Source organism: Musca domestica, unplaced genomic scaffold (genome assembly GCF_030504385.1).
Source record: "Musca domestica strain aabys unplaced genomic scaffold, Musca_domestica.polishedcontigs.V.1.1 1, whole genome shotgun sequence".
Lineage (NCBI taxonomy): Eukaryota > Metazoa > Arthropoda > Insecta > Diptera > Muscidae > Musca > Musca domestica.
Genome location: NW_026712114.1, coordinates 30,896,364 through 30,912,971, shown reverse-complemented (window position 1 = coordinate 30,912,971; position 16,608 = coordinate 30,896,364). Strand labels below are relative to the sequence as shown.

At 36.3% G+C, this 16,608-nt stretch overlaps 1 protein-coding gene across 1 annotated transcript; it reads left to right on the top strand.

The window, feature by feature from the left end:
* Window positions 1-37: 37 nt before the first annotated feature.
* LOC101887218 (acyl-CoA Delta-9 desaturase) lies at window positions 38-9,665 on the top strand. Its single transcript, XM_059121564.1, has 5 exons — window positions 38-196; window positions 4,515-4,699; window positions 4,815-4,945; window positions 5,007-5,212; window positions 8,978-9,665. Exons 2-5 carry the CDS (start codon window positions 4,531-4,533, stop codon window positions 9,477-9,479), a joined length of 1,008 nt encoding a protein of 335 aa, XP_058977547.1. The 5' UTR covers window positions 38-196; window positions 4,515-4,530; the 3' UTR covers window positions 9,480-9,665.
* Window positions 9,666-16,608: the final 6,943 nt, after the last annotated feature.

Sequence of the window (16,608 nt, the reverse complement as noted above, 5' to 3'; positions counted from 1 at the left end):
TTTATTCTAATTAATTCATTTTATTCGATTTCAAAGAGGGTACTTTCAGTATATATATTTTTATAGATCTTAGTTGTAAACGGAAGCGTGTGTTAACCAGACGAGGATTGTAGCTCGTTCGGAAAGTGAATTTGTAGCAAAGGATTATTGGGTATATTTTTTTGTATAAAAGAGAATCCTGTTAAAAACGTTCTAGGTATGTAAATAGATAAATTTGAGGTTATTCGTGAAATGTGACTGGGTGAAATGAAAATATGTTTAAAAAAAAAGATATTTTGTGACAATTCCTGGAATTCCTTTACAATAAAAATATACAAAGGAAACTATGAGCTAAGCTATTCACATTTTTTTAAATAAGTTTCCATGCTGAGTATTATCTAGAATATTACTTTTTGGAATCTTTAAAATACTTCCAAATTGCAATTAAAAAAGAATCGAAGTTTTTTCACTTAAAAATATATTTATGGAAAAACAAGTAAGCAAAGGTTATAGTCGTGCGGGGCCGACCATGCGATACCCTACAACACTACAATATGTTCGAAGTCCCTTTATATCCAAATCCATTTTGGAAGATTTCGTTTTTTGAAATAATGCCAAAGAGCTCTGCCCAGAGGTTACCCTTAGGTTTTTGACCCGTGAAATTAGGCTAATATTTACGCACTCCGTAGTGTTGCACACGAAAGTTGTGGTCCATTTTACAGCTAAATAGAATCCAATTGTCATCCAAAATACTAGATTTCTTCTCTGTCCTCAACTCTCTTCCGATGCGAAATTCCCTGTCGATTAGTTTTGAATTGTGGCCTATAGAACGGCTACAAAATTAGAAAAATTTAAAAATTTTTAGCAATTTAAACCTCTAAATGCACATCCTAAGAACAATATGCTTCAATTCCGACCCTACCCCCATGCAAAATTTCGTGAGCATCGGACGATAATTGCGACATACATATAATACCCTCAAAACGTAGTGTTAGGGGTGTAAAAATTTAGAAAATTTAAAATTCAAAATTGTAAGTCAAATTGAAAAAATTGCATGCGATAAAAAAATATGAAAAAAAAATAAACAAAATATATAACTTTTTTATTGGTATATTATTCCTCGATTTTCTTAGATTTTATCCTTTTCTGGCAAGAGACCATTCCGAATTGATGGGAATTGTGAAAGTCGAACCAGCGGTTCTTGATTTATAAGCAGAATAAATAAGATCAATTCTTTTACATATGCATTGTACCTATTTTGCTTTATATCCGATTTCTTGGCTATTAGCATCACTGTAATCGTCAGAAGTGATCTTTTAATGTATTTGGGACTTGGCTGGGATTAAAAATAGTGGCGGTTTTGTGGAAATTTTCCTATTTTCTAACATAAAAGTTGGGGTCTATTTTATCCGCTAATTATTTTCCGATGGACGCTCAAATTGGTAGGTTTCTGCCCAGTCCCAAACTCTAACTCCATGTAAATTTTCTCGTCGATTGGTTCATAATTGTGGCCTATAGATCAACTGCAAAATCAGGAAAATTTTCCGTTTTTGGTCCATTTCAACCCTTAAATATCGTGCGATCATCTCCAAAAATCTCCATTTTCAATTTCGCGAGGATCGGTTCATAATTGCGACCTGTAGCTTGATTACAAATTAACATGGACAGACGGACGGACGGACATACATAGCTAGATCGACTCAGCTCGGCGAGCTAGGAAGACCCATATATACTTTCCTATATGGGAAACCAATATTTCGAGGTGTTACATAATTTTTGGCCCAATCAAACTTATAATACCCCTAACACATAGTGTTGTAGGCTATAATTAGAGCACGGTGGTGTATGAATATGGTTATTAATTACCCTCCACCATAGTATGGAAGGTATATTAAGTTGGTCATTCCGTTTGTAACGCCTCGAATCTATGCCGATTTAACAATATCCATCCGTCTGTCCGTCTGTGAAATCACTCTAGCTTCCGAACGAAATGAAGTAGTTTGATAAACTTCTGCAGAACTTTTGGTATTTAAAATTGTCTGTGCAGGTCCACGTCTTCGTATAGCCCCATATAACGGTGACCCACCCCCCGATATTCGGTATTTCGATGATTTTAGCGACATTGTTCACCGGAATTGTTTCAACTTTGGTATTTGAAGTTCGAAATGGATACTACAGCCTAAGATAGAAAATTGTCTGTTAAGGTTCTCGTCTTCGGTACCTTCCGATATTCGGTATTTTGATGATTTTAGCGACATTGTTAACCGTAATTGTCACAAATTACGTATTTAAAGTTCGAAAAGGGTACTTCAGCCTATGACAAAAAATTTCGTATGCAGGTCCACGTTTTGGTATATCCCCATATAAATGGTACCTCCCGATATTCGGTATTTTGATGATTTTAGCTACATTATTCATCGATTATTTCAAGTTTCGCATTCGTCAAAAATATAAGTAAATATTCATGATTTGAATTCGACCGGCATTGAAATTATTCGTATATATGTTTTCGTTTGTGTATAGCTTCAACATAATGATAAGTTCGGATTTCGTTCTGATTCGGCTTCAAGTTTCAGTGGTAGTTTCACTGTTGAGTTGCTCACAAATAGATATTTAAAACAGGTACCCTTCTTGATATAGTCTCCCGATTCCAAACTAAATCAACAATAGTTCCCATTTTTTGTGAGAAGATTAATTCCAGTGGTGTGGGTGCTCAGAATGTTGAGGATTTGAAGATAATCGGGAAATTATGGTCGTTGATTGTCGGATGTCGAGTTTGGCGCTCCTAGTGACATTAGAGCTCGGTATTTTGCAGATTTGAAGATAATCGGGAACCTTAGAGAAAGGCTGACGAGTGGTGGAAAATCGAGGCTTACGAGTTAGTTGTTTGGGATGTTGACGTTCAGGTCTTCGGAGGCAGTTGGGGAATCGTTACCAGTTCAATGTAGAGATACCCGATGTCGACAACTCACTGTGGTTATGCTCGGAGGCAGTCATGCAGGTCTTCGTAGACGGGTTTGGATTCGTTCGCTTTCGGCAACTCATTGTGGGGATCGGGCCTCATTTGGATTCGGGAGCTTGTTAAAGATATGTTCGGCAGCCCATGTCTAGGCCTTTGCAGGTGGATCGAAACTCGTTCGGGACCGACAGCTCACTCTGGTGGGTATGTTGGGGATTGCCTATTTGGGTCGTGTATCAACTCCTGCGGAACAGCAATCCGAAGCTCCTGAGGAATAACAAATCGAAGACCCTGTGTAAATGAACTTTCGGCCACTCAACTTAATGAAAGTCAGTCTTGGAAAAGTCGGAAAACAGAAAATGATTCCGAAAATATATTCATAATCAGCATAAAATTCTAAGTCGATTTAACGATGTCAGTCTGAACGTCTGTCAGTTCAAATCACAATACAACACACATTTTTTGACGAAGAGCTTCAAAATTTGGCAGAACGATTTGTATGGTATCTAGGATGGTTGGTATTGCAAATGAGATATATCAGTCTGCCATATAACGGTACGTTACCTATATTCGGTATTTTAATGATTTTCACCACATTTCCCACGGATGTGTCAAAAATTGGCATTGGTAAGTCATAAAGGGCTCCGGTAGCGAAATATTTTATGTACAGGTCCAAGTTGTTGTATAGTCATCACATAACGGTACCTCCCGCTTTGGATTTGTCTAAAAATTGGTATTTGTAGTTCGTTATGGATTCTAGTTCTCGGTGGCGGAACATAGTATATATAGGTGCGCGTTTTGATATAGACCCGATATAACGGTATCTCCCGATAATCGGGGTTTTGTTGATTTTTGCCACATTTTTTATGAATTTGTCTAAAAATTGGTATTTGTAGTTCGTAATGGGTTCTAGCTATGGTGGCGGAACATAGTATTTATAGGTCCAATTTTTTCTATAGCGCACATATTAACCATACCCACCGATATTCGGTATTTTGATAATCCTAGTCGCATTTACCCACAAAATTGATTCAAATTTGGTATTTAAAAAGATTTGGTAGATGAAAATCCTTGAAGTATAAAGTTGTCTTTAGAAATTTCCGATATGGCTTCCGTATAACGGCCTCACCCAATTTATGGTTTTTTGAAAAGTGGAACAGCATTATCCAAAAGGTCTTAATGCTATTAGTAGTTTAAAATGGAACAAGTTTGTATTCAGATATTTTTATATAAAAATGTTTTCTTTACTCTAAGGTGGAGGGTAATAACTGTAGGGCCAGGCCGACGTACGGGCACACATAGACAGACAGACCGACTCGCTGGAGTAGCTTCGAGTGTTGTTTTTCTTTGGTATTCATATTCGTATCGACTACAGAAACAAGACCAATAGGGTTTAATTTTAAGGAAGAACATTTGCTATAATGTGAAGTCCGGACTAACACTCGAACGTATATAAATTAAGAATCGAAGCAGTACAGTCAAAATTAACATATTTTATTTCCAGCTGAACCTTATACTTAAATGTTTTAATGGATGTTTTATAATTCACTTGTATGTATTTATAATGAACTTTCAGAAACCAATAAAACAAAATGGAGACCCAACAATCCACAACTGCAACCGTTCCAGAAACAGAGACCAAAGCATTTAAACGTGAAGCTAGTTGGCCTTCGGTGTTATTTTTCATACATTTACACATTTTGGGTCTCTACGGCATATTTGTTACGCTAACCAGTGCCTCATGGCTGACAATTGTATTCAGTGAGTATTTTCTAAATATTAAAATGTACATTTCTTTCGGTACAATGTCGAACAAGTGAATTTCATTGGAAGCGGAATTAGGAATACATTAATATTTAATTTTTGTGTCGTTTAGCTTTGACATTAACAGTATTGGGTATTTTGGGTGCAACAGCTGGTGCCCACAGACTGTGGGCTCATGGCACCTATAAGGCAACAAATGGATTGAAAATTTTCCTTATGTTGTGTCAAACCATTGCCGGTCAGGTAAGGATACAAACAATTTCGATATGCAATATAAAGAATTTATATAAAAATATTTTCTCAGGGCTCCATCTACAATTGGGTGCGTGCGCATCGTTTACACCATCAATATTTCCGTAAACCTGAGGACCCATTCTATAGCAACAAAAACTTTATGTCAGCCCATGTCTATACCCAATTGCTGAGTTACAGCAGTGAACAAGAGGAGCTGTTATCTAAAGTCGATATGAAGGATTTGGAGGAGGACAAGATTGTTATGTTCCAAAAGAGGTAATGCATGGGGTTTAAATATTTGTATGTTCTTGAAGGTATATTTATAGTGGACTTACACACGATGTTGAGCATTGAATCTGGAAAGAGAAAATATTGTGATTCATTAATTCAAACGTATAGCAAAGGCTATAGTCGTGTGGGTCCGACCATGTAATACCCTACAACACTGTTGAAAGGCCACTTATGTTTAAATCCATTTTGGAAGATTTAGTTTTTGAAATATTGTCATAGAGCCCTGCAAGAAGTTATTCCTAGGTTTTTGACCCGGGGAAATTGGCCAATATTTAGGCACTCCGTTGTGTTGTTAGGTATTCAAAACAATTTCACGTGAAAGTTGTGGACCATTTTACAGCTAAATATAATTAAATGGGCATCCAAAATGCCAGACTTCGTCCCTGTATCTCTCTATTCTCATGCAAAATTCCGTGTCGATTGGTTTTCAATTCTAACCTTTAGAGCGATGGAGAGCGACAAAATCAGGAAAATTTTAAATTTTTGGTCTATTTGAACCCTTAGATGTTCATATCCAAAATCAAGAGGCTTTAATTGAGACCCCAACCCTACCCCTCTGGAAATTTTCGTGAGGATCGGACGATGATTTCGACCTGTATAAAATACCCTCAACACGTAGTGTTGCGGAGAGTAGAAATTCAGAAAATGAACAATTTCAAATTCTAAGTCAAATTGAAACCAGTAAAGAAAGTCCTAAAGTCGGAAGGGACCGATTTTATGATACCTTACACCACTTTGCTAATTTAGTTGAGCTCCACATAACAATTAAACATTTTTATGGGAGAATTCAATCATTCACCCTATGATTATAATTTTAAGTTAAAATTCAAAGGACTAAATATGCCGAAGCATTTGTATCTTTTAAATTATTGTAAATTAATTTGAAATCAGATAAAGATATATATGGGAGCATTATCCAAATCTGAACCGATCTCGAAAAAATTTGGCAAAGATATTTATGAGCTGTATTTGATATATTTTCCTGAATATCGTTGTAACGGGTGCATATGACTGTGGGTAACAAATACAACAAATCGGATGAACAATATATATGGGAGCTATAGCTATATCTCAACCGATCTTCACCACATTTGGCATACTACCTTCTAGATTCAATTCGGTCGTATTTGTCGGTCCTATTTGGGCAAATATTAGACGTTTGGTGCACAATAAAAGGTAAATCGGACGAAGTTATATATGGGAGCTATATCCAAATCTGAACCGATCTCGAAAAAAATTGGCAAAGATATTTCTGAGCTGTATTTGATATATTTCCCTGAATATCGTTGTAAAGGAGTGCATATGACTGAGGGTAACAAATAAAACAAATCGGATGAACAATATATATGGGAGCTATAGCTATATCTGAACCGATCTTCACCAAATTTGGCATACTACCTTTTAGACTCAATTCGGTCGTATGTGCCAAATTCCATCCCATTTGGGCAAATATTAGACGTTTGGTGCACAATAAAAGGAAAATCGGACGAAGTTATATATGGGAGCTATGTCTAAATCTTTACCGATAATCTCCAATTTCAATAGGGTTCATCCTTGGACCAAACAAATGTTGTTTGGAAAATTTAATCTCAATCGGATAATAAATGCGACCTGCATTTTGTTCACAAGAATACATGGACAGACGGACTGACATGCATAAATCAACTCAGAAAGTGATTCTATGCAGTTCATCAAAAGGAACTATGGGTCTATCTCATTTCCTTTTGCCTGTTACAAACAAATGTACAAAGACATAATACCCTGACCACCTTGTGGTGTAGGGTATAAAATTCGCATGCGATAAAAAATGTGACAAAAAATGTAACAAAAAAATATTCGCTTTTTTACTGTCGTATTTTACGTGATTTTTTTAGATTTCATACGTTTCTGCCAAATTATCCGAATTAATGGGATTTTTGAAAATCAGTTCAGCGGTTCTTAGCATATAAGCAGAATAACTTAGATCTATTTCTTTTACATATTTATTGCACATATTTTGCTATATATCCGGTTTAGTGGAAATTGTTGTATTTTTATACCCTCCACCTTGGAAAAAAGGGTATATTAACTTTGTCATTCCGTTTGTAACATTCCTAAATATTCGCCGTAGACCCCATAAAGTATGTATATATATATATATATATATATATATATATATATATATATATATATATATATATATATATATATATATATATATATTCATAATCAGCATAAAATTCTAAGTCGAATTAATGATTTCCGTCTGTCTGTCTGTTGAAATCACGATACAGCCCACATTATTTGACGTAGACCGTCAAAATTTAGCAGAACAATTTGCATTTTGTCTAGGATGGTTGGTATTGAATGAGATATATTGGTCCACGTTTTGGTATAGTCCCCATATAACGGTACCTCCCAATATTTGGTATTTTGATGATTTTTGCCACATTTTTTCACTGATTTGTCTGAAAATTGGTATTTGTGGGTCAAAATGGGTCCTAGTTCGTGTGACGAAACATTACATGTTTAGGCTCACGATTTGATATAGTCACCATATAACGGTACCTCCCGATATTCGTTATTTTTAAGGATTTTTGCCACATTTTTCACGGATTTGCCTTAAAATAAAATAACCCCACCTCCATTTTCCAAGTTCGTGAATATTGGACCATAATTTCAACCTATAGCGTAATTACAAATTAACGTGGACAGATGGACGGGCATTCATAGCTAGATCGACTCAGCTCGGCGAGATAGGAAGATCTATGTCGGGGACCAATATTTCGAAGAGTTACATAAGTTTTTTTTGCACAGATTACAAAATTTTTGTTAACCTAATGTCTGGTATGAAGATGATAAATATCGGTCCTCTCCTTCTGGTGCATACCCCACAAAGGTCAAAATGAAGCTTATAAATCGCGAAATTAACATCCGTTTTCATTCATCTTCACACCTCATTCACACATTCTGGTACCTCCCCCAAAAAAGTCAACATTTTCAAAAAAAATATATATATATTTTACGGCTCAGCGCTATGTCAGGTGCGAAAATTGCATACCCATGAAGCTCATAGAACGCGAAATTAAGATCCGATTCAATTCAGACTTGGCACTTCCCAATACATCTATCAATACAAGACGTGTAATAATGAAAATAGAGGTTGGACAAAGGGTCAACATTTTGGATAAACATACGGTTATAAAATCCGTAATAAGCATCCGATTCCCTTAATACTTCACATATCACATTATTTCTACTAACACAAGATCCGCAGATTATACAACTAAATATGCATGGATACAGTTTTAGCTGTAATACCTTTCTGTATGAATTTCCGATAACTCCTCGTTTCCTCATATCTCGCACTGGCACCAGCAGTGATACACATGTAAAATTTTAAGTTAAACTTAAAAACATAAGTATTCCATTGTTGTTTTGTTATTTATTTATTATTTTCGATATTTCGTCCTTCGATGAAAGAAATCGTCAGGTACAATAATATTTAAACGTATAACAAAAATATACAAAATTACGCCATGTACCGACGTCGATCTTGTGTTGCTGTCATCTGTTTTGTCACTTGCATGTCTTCTGTCAGAGGACGAAACATCGAAAATAATAAACAAATAAAAAACAACAAAGACCTCGAGCTCAATTTTATTGAACTTACATTTGAAATAATTTAAAATAAATGCTCGACGTAAATAACTAAAAATCAGAAAATTAAAAACATTATTTTTAAATTCTTTCCCCAATTTCTCTTTACAGATTTTATTGGGTTCTCTTCATCGTACTGCACGTTCTTCTGCCCGTCAACTCGCCACTGGAATATTGGGGTGATTCGCTGACTGCCTCAATTGTTGTGGCCTTTTCGTTGCGCTACATGATCGTCCTGAATGTCTGTTGGTTAATTAACTCGGCTCATTTCGTATGGGGATTGGATAAAAGTTTCAAGCCATCCGATTCGAACAGTGTCTTCTTCATTACCAAAAGCTATTGGCCCCAATATCATTACATGTTGCCGAACGATTATCAAAGTGGTGAATTTGGTGATTATGCCAGTGGTTTCACCACGGCCATGATCCGTGTATTTGCCGCACTGGATGCGGCCAGTGATTTGAAGACAATCAGTTCGACGGCGGTGCGTAATGGTCTGACCGAAGCGGTGGAAAGTGGACGTCCCATTGTCGATTGCATTAACGAACACGCAGAAAAGGAACAGGCCGAATTGCCGAAAAATCATTTTTTGAATCGCAATAATTTCATGTGAAGAAGTAGGGGAATATTTTATAGTTCAAAAATCTTTTATGAACTGATTGAAATGAAAATAATAATTAAAAATTTATACATTTTTATAACTTCTTCATCAAATTTGTATAGAATGCTATTCGAGCAAAACTGAATGTTTAGGATTATTTTTATCAATTCAATAATAAATTCTTGTAGAAAATCAAAGTTGAATATTTTAATTTAATTTTATGCAAAAGAAGTTATGGGCAAACGCTGGAACACAAGTAAATGTAAATAATTATATACAATGTTTATACCCTCCACCATAGTATGGAAGGTATACAGGGTGAGATAGAAAAAAAAAACTGCAACAAAGTCAAACGCTATAATTTTTACATTTCTTTTAAATTTTATTAAATGAAAGCAATTATTCGGAAATACCATCAAATTCTAGAAGAAGTTTAGGTTTGTTCGAATTGGTCACTTTTGGCACGAATTATGGCCTTCAAAGGCCAATGAAACGTTCACACGATGCCCGAATGTAGCTCTGTAGTATTTTGGCCCATTCCCTGCGAAGCGCTTGCTTTAGGTGATCGGCACTTTGATATTGTTTAGTGCCAACCTTGCTTTCCAAAATACTCCAGACTCAATAGTCCATTGGATTGATATCCGGAGATTTTGGTGGCGCTGGAAATGAAGCGAGGAAACTCATTTTGTGACCATTCTTGGGTGCGCGTGCTGTGTGCGATGGTGCTGAGTCCTGTTGGAATGTCCAAGGTCTGCGACCAAAATGTTTGCGTGTCCAAGGCGTTAATACACCATCTAGAATATTTTCGCGAAAATATTCGGTCGATTAATAAGAGCGGGGAGCGACCATCGGCTGTTATGGCGGTCCACACCATCACCATGGCCGGCGCTTGAGTTCTGGTGGCCAACCGAAGGTGCACATTTTCAGTTGACCTCTTGACAAGTAAATACGATCATTTTGTTTGTTTACAAACTGCTGGACAACGAATGTTTTCTGATCGGAGAAAACCAAACCACTTTCGGCCAAGCAAAATAACTCTTTAGTTCTTTTGAGTCTATTTTCTTTCTGTTGCGGCGTTAATTTCTTGCACTGTTTTGGAATTTCAATGGCTTTATTCCGAACTCATTTTTCATTATTTTCCGAATGGAATATTGCGATATGTTTAGCTCATGAGTCATTTTTCGACCACTGCCATGCGGGTTTCGATCGAGTCGCTTCTTTACTTTCTGCTGATGATGATGTTTTCTTCCGTCCACTTCCTTGACGTCGGGCTACGCCGCCAGTATCACGGTAATGAGGGATGGTACGAGACACAAAAGATTTATTCACATTTAAATGCTGGAGTACTCTAACGATAGCCACTTGTGGTTTTCCAGCCAAATATTAAGAAATCACACTATCACGCTTGCATTCCATGACGAAAAACTTTTTTTCTGGAAAATTCTAACCAAAATCCTTTTGGACGCTTGTAAGCACTATAATGAGCTGTCACTGGAATAATTTTAACAGCTGTCGGACGACTGGCTTAGAAATGACAGCAGTCTGAAGTTGGTTGCAGTTTTTTCATCTAACCCTGTATAGAGCTTTGGAAATTTAAAAATGAGGATCATGTCGGTCCACTTTTTGTTATAGTTCCTACATAAAAGTAAAACCAGATTTCAAGTATTTTTTCCGTTTTAGCCATATTTTCCATAGCAAAATATGGAGAGAAAAATATATAGAGATATACGCTTATTTGGGTTACAGCAGGTGTTTTGACCCTATTTTTGAATCGATTTGGCTTCAACACTATTTCGCAATAAATTTTAATGCAGGACCATGTTTGGGAGTAGCGCTCCTGATTCCATTTCTTTCGACGGTCTTTACCATATTTTGAAGACGAATATCTCATATGTACATTTTTATTTATTTTACTTTTTAAAACTCCTTAAAATATGCTACAGTTATTTGACAGTTTTAAACAACAAACTTAGCCTAGACAACCACACACATGTCGACCTTTATAGTTCTCACATTTCACGCTAATCGTTCAACTGATGTTGTTGTTATACCCTAAACAAAATGTTATATATATTCCACCGATTCCACTAGCATCATTTTTGTACGATCTCTTTCAAATGGCGATTATAAACGTTTCAGAGTATACAGGAGGTAAACATCGAAGTATCATTCGATTTGTTCAATCTTTGCGAATGTTAATATTTATGTCAGTGCTATCTCAGGTGCAATAATATGGACCCAGTCCTTTGATACAAATATTCAAAAATTTTAATAATCCTAATTATAAAAAAGTAAACGAAAGCTATAGTAGTGTGGGGCCGACCATCTGATACCTACACCAGCCCCCTTATGACTAAAGCTATTTTAGAAGATTTCGTTCTTGAAATAATGTCGAAATGAAGATAGACATTTGCCCAATATTTAGGTACTCCGTCTTGTTGGTAGGTAGTCAACACAATTCCACACGAAAGTTGTGGTCCATTTTACTGCTAAATATAATCCAATGGTCATCCAAAATTCTAGACTTCTTCTCTGTCCTTAACTCTCTCTCTCTCTCTCTCTCTCTCTCTCTCTCTCATATAGCTATATAGTGATAGCTTATTATATTGTTTACATGCGTACAAAAGCATTTTGGTGAGAATTTTCCAGAAAAATTTTATTCATGATGGAATTCAAGCGTGATAATGTGATTTCATTATATTTGGCTGAAAAACTGCCGTCGTTAGAGCACTCCAGCATATAAATGTGGAAAAATCTTTGATGTCTGGTAGCGTAGCCCGACGTCAAGGAATTGGACGGAAGAAAACAGCAACGTCAGCAGAAATTGTTCGAAAAGTAAAGAAGCGACTTGATAAAAACCCGTGTCGTAGTGGCCGAAAAATGGATCGTGAGCTGAACATATTGAAAAACTGAGCTCGGGATAAAGCTATGAAATTCAAAAAAGTGCAAGCACTTACACCGCAACAGAAAGAAAATAGACTCAAAAGAGCTAAAGAGTTGCTTCGCTTGGCCGAAAGTGGTGAACTGCCGAATTTGGTTTTCTCCGATGAAAAAACATTAGTTGTGCAGCAGTTTGTAAACAAACAAAATTATCGTGTTTACTTGTTAAAGAGGTCAGCTGAAAATGTGCACCTTCGGTGTGGGCCGCCATAACAGCCGATGGTCGCTCTCCGCTCGTACTAATCAGAAAAAATGCCGAATATTAAAGCGAAAATATTCTGAAGGGTGTATTAAGGGTGTGTGCATGCTAACATTTTGGCCGCAGACCTTGGACATTCTAACAGGACTCAGCACCGTCGAACTCAGCACGTGCCACCCAAGAATGGTTACAAAATGAGGTTCCTCGCTTCACTTTCAGCTCACAATGGCCACCAAAATCTCCGGATACCAATCCGTTGGACTATTGTATCTGGAGTATTTTGGAAAACAAGGTTGGCACTAAAAATACCGAAGTGTCGATCACCTCAGGAAGCACTTCGCCGGGAACGGGCCAAAATACCGCAGAGTAACATTCGGGCAGCGTGTGACGTTTTCATTGGCCGTTTGAAGGCCATAATTCGTGCCAAAGGTGACCAATTCGAACAAATCAAAACTTATTCTAAAATTTGATTCTATTTCCGACATTTTTTACTTTCATTCAATAAAATTTAAATATAAATGTAGTTGCATTTTTTTTCCTCTCACCCTGTATATGGGATCTAACATGTATATTTCGAGGTGTTACAAACGGAATGACAAACTTAACATACCCTTCATACTATGGTGGAGGGTATAAAAATGTATATATCGTACAGAAGCATGTAGGTTTTCTTATGTGTTAATATGTTCTCATTCATAAAGTGTCAATTCAAACCAACTTAAATTAGAATATGCATGAATCGGACTCTGGCATGAATCGGACTCTGGCATGTTGACATGCAAAGTTACAAATATGAATTTAATTGTTACATATGTTGTGTTATTAATTAATATTCGCAATGTTTAATTATTCGAATTGTGAATGTGACATTTAGAATGCTACAAGACACATACATTTAGAATGCTACAAGACACATAAATAAGCACACACATACATAAATTCTCACGCACTTATGGGCCCATTCTCGAATATCCTAATATCTAACTGGGAATTTTAAAATGCGTTTTAAAAGTAGTGGCATTTGACCATTATTTTTTTATGTTCTCTTCGATCGTTAAACCCAACCATAAAATTGAGAATTTGTCACCATGTACACACCTTGTTGGTACTTCCAACTGTAATCAGGCTTGAAGTAGAACTATGAAACTTCTGTAAATGCAAATTTTTCTGTAATATTGACAATAAACGCATTATTGATGAAGGAGATAAATGTGTCAAAAAAAAAATAACCCATAGAAATAATGTCGTTAATTTTAATGCGAAATTTTTTACGCATGAAAGCAACAAAATATCTTGAAAAATCAATAAAGCATAAATCAAAGTAGGTTGGGGGTCACCCTATCCAATTAAAATAGTAATATTTTTATTGGGAAAGTGTAATGAAACTTCAGAACCAGCGCCATCAGCAAACCACCTAAAAATAAATCACAAATTGACAGAGCGGGCTAAGTAGTCAAGTTTTTAATGGAAAATTTTAAAGTATAATGGAACTTTGGCTCCGCCTGACGACCCTTGAACTTTAATTTATAAAAAATTTATATTTTTTTTTAACAATAAAAATTATTTTTATTATATACAAAGTACAATAGGCAGTTGATATTTTTAACTTATTTCTATGAAAACCCACATTTTTTTGTCAGGAAATTTATTAATAACAACTGACTCAATATTTTTTATTTCATGAAATCTTTAAAAAAAAAAACAACAATTTCAGCTAGGAATTCCTTAAACATGTATCTCTTAGAAAGGCTAGCGATTTATGGATGAGGTGTCCTTCAAAATTTAAATTATATTGAATAAAAGCAAAAAATGCCGGAAATATCATCAAATTTTAGAATAACTTTAGATTTTTTCGAATCGGCCACCTTTGGCACGAATTATGGCCTTCAAACGGCCAATGAAACCGCCCCAATGTTGCTCTGAGGTATTTTGGCCCATTCCCGGCGAAGCTCTTGCTTGAGGTGATCGACACTTTGGTATTTTTTAGTGCTTGCTTTTCAAAATACTCCAGACACAATAGTCCAGCAGATTGGTATCCGAAGATTTTGATGGCCATTGTGCGCTGGAAATGAAGCGAAGAACCTCGTTTTGTAACCATTCTTGGTTGGCGCGTGCTGAGTGCGATGGTGCTGAGTCCTGTTGGAATTTTCAAGGCCTACGCGCCCAAAATGTTTGGACAACCAACGTTTTCCCATCGGAGAAAACCAAATTCGGCTGTTCACCACTTTCGGCCAAGAGAAGCAACTCTTTAGCTCATTTGAGTCTATTTTCTTTCTGTTGCGGTGTAAGTTCTTGCACTTTTTGAAATTTCAATGGCTTTACCCCGAGCTCATTTTTCAATATTTGCCGAATGGAATATTGCGATATGTTCAGCTCACGAGCTATTTTTCGGCCACTGCAACGAATACCTCTTTTTTCTGGAAAATTCTCACCAAAAAGCTTTTGTACGCTTGTAAACAATATAATGAGCTGTCACTGGAATAATTTTAACAACAGTCGGAGGAGTTGCTTAGAAGAGACAGCGGTCTGAATTTGGTTTGTTGGTTGGTTTTCATTATTTCAATTTACATTTATACACATAGTGGCGACCCTGGCGAACTTGATGTCCTTTTAATTTATTCGAACTAATTTTTTGGGTATTACAGGCAGTTTGATAAGTACGTACTTTCTAATGCATGGTCATGTTAAAAAGGAGGCATGATATTCGAAGTTTTCATCAGGAGGTATGGGTTTCGCTCAAGTTGCTTCTTTACTTTTCGAACCATTTCTGCTGATGTTGCTGTTTTCTTCCGGCCACTTCCTTGAAGTCCGGTTACGCTCCCAGTATCACGGTAACGAGCGATGTTACGAGATACAAAACTAAGCTATATCTGAACCGATTTTCTCCAATTTTGATGTACTTGCTTCTGAACTGAATTCGATCGGATGTACCAAAACTCAGGACTTTTGGACACATTGTGGCCATTTGGTGCACAATTAGCCCGAAATCGGTTGAAGATATATATGGGAGCTAAATGCAAATCTGAACCGATCTTAATAAAATTTGGCAGAGGTATTTCCGAGCTTTATAAGATATCTGGTAGCAAATATCATTGTTGTCGAAAGCATATTGCGAATGTGAGGGACTTAAACACCAAATCGGATGAAACATATATATGGGAGCTATAGCTATATCTGAACCGATTTTCACCAAACTTGAAGTACTTACTTCAAAACTAAATTCGGTAGGTCCTGCCACAATTCAGGTCATTTGAATTGATATTGGCCATTATTTGCACAATTTACCCGAAATCGGTTAAAGATATATATGGGAGCTATATCTAAATCTCCATAAATTTTACCAGAGGTATTTCTGGGCTGTATCTGATATCTGATACTAAACATTATTACGTATGTAGGGGACTTAAACACTTAATCGGATGAAACGTATATATGGGAGCTATAGCTATATCTCTACATATTTTCTCTGTATTTGATGTGCTTGCTTCTAGATTGAATTCGGTCGGATGTGCCAATATATATATATATTGACCATTTTATCAACCCGAAATCGGTTGAAGATATATGGGGGCTATATCTAAATCTGATTTAATTATCCACAATTCCGATAGGGTTCGTATTATTGTTTGCAAAATTCCATCTCAATCGGATAATAAATGCGACCTGCTTTTTGGTCACAAGAATACATGGATGGATGGCCTGACTTGCATAATTCGACTCAGAAAATTGTTTTATGAATATCCTCAAAAATAGCAATCGGTCTATCTCGCTTCCCTCTCCATGCTACAAACAAATGCACAAAGACATCGTACCCTGACCACATTGTGGTGCAGGGTATAAAAACTATAACAACAGTGCTGGATTTGTGTCCACAATTTCCACATATCAAGAACTCACTGTAGCTTTTCCACACTTAAGTATGTATGGATTACATGGCATATTTTTGCAAAATAATCATTAAATCAGTGCCACATATGAAATGTTAAAGTCTTTCACTGTGGC

Excerpts from the sequence above, each read along its gene's own strand:
- LOC101887218 (XM_059121564.1), top strand. The coding sequence starts at position 4,531 with ATGGAGACCCAACAATCCACAACTGCAACCGTTCCAGAAACAGAGACC. Across the intron at positions 4,946-5,006 it reads GTCAAACCATTGCCGGTCAG|GGCTCCATCTACAATTGGGT; the intron begins GTAAGGATACAA and ends ATATTTTCTCAG. Across the intron at positions 5,213-8,977 it reads ATTGTTATGTTCCAAAAGAG|ATTTTATTGGGTTCTCTTCA; the intron begins GTAATGCATGGG and ends TTCTCTTTACAG.